The 7540-nt window shown below is 39.1% G+C and overlaps 1 protein-coding gene across 1 annotated transcript; it reads left to right on the top strand.

The window, feature by feature from the left end:
- The first annotated feature begins 6160 nt into the window (after positions 1 to 6160).
- Positions 6161 to 6856, top strand: LOC141649112 (uncharacterized). Its single transcript, XM_074457813.1, has one exon. The coding sequence runs from the start codon at positions 6161 to 6163 to the stop codon at positions 6854 to 6856; it is 696 nt and encodes a 231-aa protein (XP_074313914.1).
- The last annotated feature ends 684 nt before the right edge of the window (positions 6857 to 7540 follow it).

Genomic DNA, 7540 nt, shown 5'->3' with positions numbered 1-7540 from the left:
CCATGTACAACTCTTCCTCCAAATAACCGTTTAAGAAGGCGGTTTTCACATCCATTTGCCAAATCTCATAATCATGAAATGCTGCAATCGCTAAGATTATCCGAATGGAACGTAGCATGACTACAGGTGCAAAAATCTCATCATAATGCAATCCTTGCACTTGAGTGAAACCTTTTGCCACAAGTCGTGCCTTATAGATATCGGTCGCGCGTCTACGTAACGCTTTATTTTGTAAAGCCATTTGCCTTTGTAGAGGTTTTACCTTATTAGGTAAATCAACTAGATCCCATACGTTATTCTCATACATGGAGTCCATCTCGGATTGCATGGCTTCAAGCCATAGCTTTGAGTCGGAACAGGCCATAGCACCTTTATAGGTTGCGGGTTCATTACTTTCTAGAAGTAAAACGTCATTCTCCTCGACCATACCAATGTATCTGTCCGGAGGATGAGAGTCTCTACCCGACCTCCTAGGTTCCTCAGGAATATTAGCCGTATCATCAGTTGGAGGAACCACTTCCTCCATCCGTTCCTCGGTCGTTGGTTCTGGAATCTCCGACAGCTCGAAGGTTCTATTACTCGTCTTGTTCTCGAGAAATTCTTTCTCTAAGAACGTCGCACTAGCCGCAACAAAAACTCGATGTTCGGTAGGCGAATAGAAGTAATGACCAAATGTTCCTTTTGGATAACCTATAAAGTATGTCTTGACCGATCGCGGGCCGAGCTTATCCTCGTGTCTCCACTTGACATAAGCCTCGCAGCCCCAAACCCGAATAAAGGACAAGTTAGGGACCGTTCCCTTCCACATTTCATATGGAGTCTTGTCGACAGCTTTAGTCGGACTTCGGTTAAGTATAAGAGCAGGTGACAAAAGAGCATAACCCCATAATGAATCAGGCACCACCGTGTGACTCATCATGGATCGAACCATATCAAGTAAGGTTCGATTTCTCCGTTCGGACACACCATTCAATTGAGGTGTTCCGGTGGAGTTAAATCGCAAAACGATTCCACAGTCTTTCAGGTGTTGATCAAACTCATTTGAAAGATATTCGCCACCCCGATCTAACGGAGTGCTTTAATCTTTCTACCCAGTTGGTTCTGTACCCTATTCTGGTATTCCTTGAATTTCTCAAAGGACTCACTTTTATGCTTCATTAAGTAGACATATCCGTATCTACTCAAATCGTCCGTGAAAGTGATAAAATATCTATAGCCATCTCTAGCGGTAATTGACATAGGTCCACATACGTCCGTATGTATGAGTCCTAATAGGTCACTAGCGCGCATTCCAACACCTTTGAAGGAAATTCGAGTCATCTTGCCAATGAGACATGATTCACACGTGCCATATGTAGAAAAATCGAATGCGGGAATAGTCCCATTATCGACGAGTTTCTTCACGCGTTTCTCATTTATGTGTCCCATTCGACAATGTCATAGATAGGTTTGATCTTTGTCACCAACCTTTAATTTCTTATTATTCATGTGTAATACTTCCGTGGTTTGATCTAAGATATAAATTCCATTCATGGAAACTGCTTTGCCATAAATCATTTCATTAAAAGAGAAAATACAACTATTATCCTTTATTGAAAATGCAAAACCGTCTTTAGCTAGTACGGAAACAGAAATAATATTCTTAGATAAACTGGGTACATAGTGTGATTATTTAAAGATAACTCAAAACCACTAGGGAGTTGGATTACATATGTCCCCTTCGAGGCTGCAGCAACTCGTGCTCATTTCCCGACTCGCAGTCCACATCACCTTTTTCGAGAGGTATGATGTTCTTTAGGCCCCGCAAATGATTACACAGATGAGAACCACAACCAATATCAAGTACCCAAGTTCTAAAACTTGCATGGTTAATCTCAATCATATGAATATAAGATGACATACCAACAGGAACGACGCGGCCTGCCTTGATGTCCTCACGGTAGACGGGACAGTTCCTCCTCCAATGTCCAGTCTTATGACAATGGTGACACTCTATGTCACCGCCCTTGCTCTTTGTCTTGCCCTGTGAGCCACTAGTCTCACCAGGCGCACTCTTACCGTTTCCTGGCTTCTTGAACTTTGGCTTACCTACAGCTAAGTCGCCATGAGCCTTGCCCTTACCTTTACTCTTGTTGTGAATCGTGAGAACATCCTGCTTCATGCTCCCACTCAATTTCATATCCTTCTCGATCTGTACGAGAAGGGAGTGTAGCTCATGAGGACTCTTTTTCAAGTCATTCATGTAGTAGTTCGCCCTGAAAAGGGCAAAACCATCGTGAAGAGAATGAAGCATTCGGTCAATGACAATACTCTCACTGATTTTACAATTCAGTGCCTCCAGCTTCTCGACATTCTCAATCATGTGAAGAATGTGTGGGCTAACCGGTTGGCCTTTCTGGAGTTTCGCATCAAAGAAGCGACAGGTATGCTCATATGTAACGATTCTCGGTGCTTTTGAGAACTCGTTAGTGAGCGTAGTGAAAATCTTGTTTGCACTTTGGGCAATGAAGCGTCTCTGCAAATTGGTTTCCATTGCAAAGATGAGTACGTTCTTTATCGCACCCGCTTCCATAACGAAGTCATTATAAGCGAGTGACTCGTTGACTCCCGCATTTGGGCTGGGTTGACCGGTATTGGCTCGATTAAATACCCGAGCTTACCGTCAAAGCAATGGCAAGCATTCCGTAGTGCCGCCTCCCGGTCCGCAAAGTTGGACCCATCATTCTTGATCGCGTGGACCGATTCATTTGGTCCATGAACACTTTTAGCCAGGATGAACGATCTAGTGTGGCACTAGGCATTGGGATTGCGTTATTTCCAGCCATTTGTTGTAACAGTATTATTGATAATAAACGTGTTCTACACTGCGAAAGAAGAATAAAAATAATAAGCATGTGCATCGTTTTGATTTTAAGTCTAATGAACTAATGTCATAACGCGAAGACTCAAAACATTTATACAATTGACCTCCCTCAAGAATTATATAAATGACCCCAAGACTCAATTCTCTGTAAATTGATAAGCTAAACTTTTAGCTAATTCTACCGTTAGAATTCTTGGTTGATAAATTTCTGTAAATACTATCTTTAGTCCATCATAATTACGAGAAACTGTTCGGACTATGATGCTGAGGTAAACTAAGTCAACACAACTACTTACCCAACGTAGAAGGGGTCATATTAGGCCTATCGACGAAGAAGGGATTCATAGATGTTTGCCCTTATAAAGACTAATCTCAATTTCCGTTTTAGAGGAAGATCCCATAAACTTTATTTTAATTCATTTTAAGTGAACTATAATCTAGCATGCGAGAATGAATAAACTAAGGTGATGGCTTAAAGACCGTGACATCTGCATGTCCATGAAAACTAACATACAGCCTATATGAGTCAATTTTCATGCATTTTAGTAGTAGGTGGTTTGGTTTTAGGCGGAATATGATGCATAAAACTAACATGTGAATGAAAAGCAATAAGAATGAAAACGTAAAAACAGTAAAAGTCCTAGTGTGGCCTATCCTATCAAAATGAATAATAAATACAAGTTTGGAATCCATCCTTGGACCCGAGAAGCTTGTCTTGATGTTCCATCTTGATCCATGTAGCGGGAGTGAGCTCCAATCTCCATCTTTAGTCTTCTTTGAAATTACAATAAATAAAATTACATAATTGACCTATTTATTACATTCTAATTTCAAAACCCAAAACTAAAATAAAAGGAGATTCGAGATCTCATAATTACATAAAAATCATGTTTCCTTCATTACGAAAACATAATTTGACTAAGGCCACACTAAATATTACAATTTACAACCGATTGCAAAATTAAATACGTAAATAAAAATTCATTCAATCGATTCATTCAACAAAATTAAAAGCATCAACTAAAAATAAAGGGTTTTTCTCTCTTGTACCCCTGTGGTTTGCACTTTTCCAAGCTGTACCCTTGCATTTCAGAGACTACTAATTGCACCCCTAACCTTCATTATTAATACCCAACAGTGATGTAAATAATTAAAACCGTCAACTTAGATGTTAAGTGCCAGCATAGCACGACTTATTATCCAACATGGTAGTGACTAAGCAATGACATGGAATCCAACATGTCAAACACTAATTAACCCTGAAAACATTTCTCACCCCTTATTTTTCTTTCTTTATTGCAAAACTCAAACTCTTAACCTTCCTCTCTACTCACTCTGTTCATCTTCAACCACAAGGGAAGAGTGTCCCATCAATATCATCAACTTATCAGTTTCCTCAATCTCATCAGCGTATAAGTCTTTGCTCCTTATTTGTTCTTCAAAACTCATCAGGTATGTCACTTATCTTCTATTAATGACGAGTTTCATTTCTTTGTATTTTATGTTTGAAAATCAATGAATGTGGAATTGTTTTTAGTATTCTTGCATGTCTTTTTTGATGTATTTGTTGTTGATTGCATTTATTTTATGGGTACTTAGATTTCGCAATTAGGGTTTAGGGTTTTCTTCATCCGTCTTGTAAAGATCATTACTTTTGCTTCAAAAATTAGGGCTTTTTCATGGATCATTTTCTTGAGTATATTTTATTTGATTTTGTTAATAAATTTCTGCAGAATGGAGATGTTTAAGTTGAAAATGAATTTCATGGGGCATTCTGTGTATGTTAAAATTGAGGATACGGATAGATGTCTGCTTATTGATGTCATCAATGATTTATATGATGAGGCTTTGAAGTCTAAGGTCCCTCTTCCTAGACATCCTACTCTTGCATACAGTTTTAAAATGAAATCCATAGAGTTGTTGGATGACAAAGGTCTTTTAGAGATGTTCAGTAGGTTTGAAGGGGATAAGGAGATTGATATTTGGATTGGATGTGGTGAGAAGCCTAGTCATGTTCTGACTATGGGAAGACAACTTAGGGCAAGCCAACAAGGTGACAGTGTAACTGAAGTTGTAACTGGAATTGTACCTGTTGAAAAGCGAAGGAACAAATTAGAAGTCAGGAGAAAGGTGGTTAAGGCTGTTGAAAATCCTAATACTTCCTCTGTTTCTACAAGAAAGAATGCAAGGCTTAGCCAAGAAGTGGCTATATCACCAAGGAGGAGTGGTGAGTTGATAAACCATGTCACCATTGAAGCTACATCACCAAGCTCCAGCCTTGTTATCATACCAAACTCAAGCATTAGAAGGAGTCCTAGGTTCACCCAAACTACCCAAACTATCCAAACTACCCAAACTTCCCAGACTACTCAAAAATCATCCTGTGTAACACAAACTGAACCAGCAAGATTCAAATTGTCCAAGTCAACTGCCAAATTGAAAGGTGTTTTTGTGCCCAAGGTAAAAACAATTGCTCAAACACAAGGTAATTCAAACAACATGACAATGACAAGAAGAAGAAGGATTGAATATGGTGAGCATCAGGGTAATGGAGATGATTCAGACACAGATGGTTCTTACATTCCATCTGATACTGACACTTTGCATGATGAGGAAGGGTGTACTGATTTGGAAGATGAGGATAACACAGTTATTTCCACTCTTGATAGAATTGATGATGGATATGATCCATACAAAACAACTGAGTGGTCAGTTGATGAAGAGGGTTTGTATGCAAAGATGCTTGAAAATGGAGAAATGTATGATGATAAGGAATTTGGGACAATTAAGCTCATGCCATGGATGTTGTTCATGGATAAAGACCATTTCAAAGACACTCTTAAGGACTTTTGCATTCAAGAGGGATTTCACATAATAGTGGTTAAGGCTGATAAGTATAGATACACAGCTGAATGTGCTTCTGTGGGGTGTGACTGGAGAATCCATACAAGTGTCTTAATTGATGGAACCACATGGGCTATAAAATCCATCAGAAATCCAGATCATGGTTGTGTAGGTGTGGAGAGCCATAACCCATTGGCAAACTGTGAATGGGTGGCCAAAAAAATGCTTGAAGATATAAGAGCAAATCCAGAAATGTCAGGTGAGGTCATTCAAAAAAAATTGATGGAAAGATATGGGCTTAACATGAAGACCTCTACCTTGTACAGAATGAGAGAAAGAGCCTTAAGGTTGATTGATGGAGGGCATGATGAATCTTATGGTTTATTGCCAACTTATATGGAAATGATAAAGGAGACAAACCCTGGTTCTTATGCCATATGTGCATAGAAAGTTATGGATACCCCTGAGAAGCCTCTACAGTTTAAGAGCTTGTTTGTATCATTCTATGCTCAGTTTAGGGGAGTAATTGAAGAGTGCAGGAGTTTAATAGGAGTGGATGGAACACATTTAAAGAGAAATCATGGTGGTGTGCTGTTGTCTGCCATTGCAGTGGACGGAAATAATGAAATTTTCCCAGTGGCTGTTGGTGTGGTTGAGGCTGAGAACAAGGAGAGTTGGTCTCAATTTTTTTACCACCTTAAACAAGTTCTTTCTGAAAGTGGGAGAGAGGATTGGACCATCATCTCAGACAGACAGAAGGGGATTGAGCCAGCTTTGGACCAAATATGGCCTTCATCATACAGAAGGTTTTGTGCAAGACACTTGTGCAAAAACTTCAAAAAAGATTATTCTGGAATACTTATGCACAAACTCTTTTGGAAAATTGTTAATGCGCATTCAGAGTTTGTTTTCAAAAAGGCACTTGATTCCTTGTGCAAAAACTTCAAAAAAGATTATCCTGTGTCACTAACCAATAGAACCTGCAAGTGTGGTCAGTGGCAGATCACTGGAATCCCATGCAAGCATGGGATCCGTGCCATTATAACTGCCAATAGGGATCCAGAGGCATATGTGAGTGAGTGGTTCACAGTTGCTAAGTATAAGGTTGCTTATGGTTTATCCATACTACCTATACCTGATTCTGAGTAGTGGCCAACATTAGATTGCCCAATTTTAGAACCTCCAACAATTAAGAGGTCTATTGGTAGACCCTCCAGAAATAGGAGAAGGGAACCAGGTGAACAAAGAAAGGGGAAGAGGTCAATCACAGTGAAGTGCAAGAAGTGTCAATGTTTTGGTCATAACTCAAGAACATGTAAATGAGGTCTGACTGCCAAAGAAAAGCAACAAATGAAGGGAAAGACAAGGAGCAGCCAAGTGATTGAGATAGGGGAAGGAAGCCAGAGTCATGTTGGAACCTCTGATGATGCAAGAAAGAGCAAAAAGAGGAAGACCACAACTACAGCTAAGTAGTTAATGAAGAAGCATCCATCTTTTTTTTTTGAGATTAAATGAAAGCTTAAATGCAGTAGATGTTGATAATCCACAAACTTTGGTTTTATTTTGTCATTTATGGTGTTAATTGTCAAATGATGATAGGCAATTTTTTGTAGAATTATGGTGTCAGCCATATGTAAACAGTGCATCGGGATGATGCAAAACTATGGTGTTAATTTCAAAACTATGGTGTTATTTTCAAATGCTTTGAAATGTTTCTGCAAAACTATGGAGTTAATTTCAAGACTATGGAAGAAAAAATACAACTTCTTAATCAAAACCTTGCATGATTTTTCATAACGTTTCATAATTTTTGCCATTACATCTTAACCATAA

This window comes from Silene latifolia, chromosome 1, assembly GCF_048544455.1.
Source record: "Silene latifolia isolate original U9 population chromosome 1, ASM4854445v1, whole genome shotgun sequence".
NCBI classification, from domain to species: domain Eukaryota; kingdom Viridiplantae; phylum Streptophyta; class Magnoliopsida; order Caryophyllales; family Caryophyllaceae; genus Silene; species Silene latifolia.
Note: the sequence above shows the minus strand (reverse complement) of the source record. Positions and strands in the feature narration are given on the sequence as shown.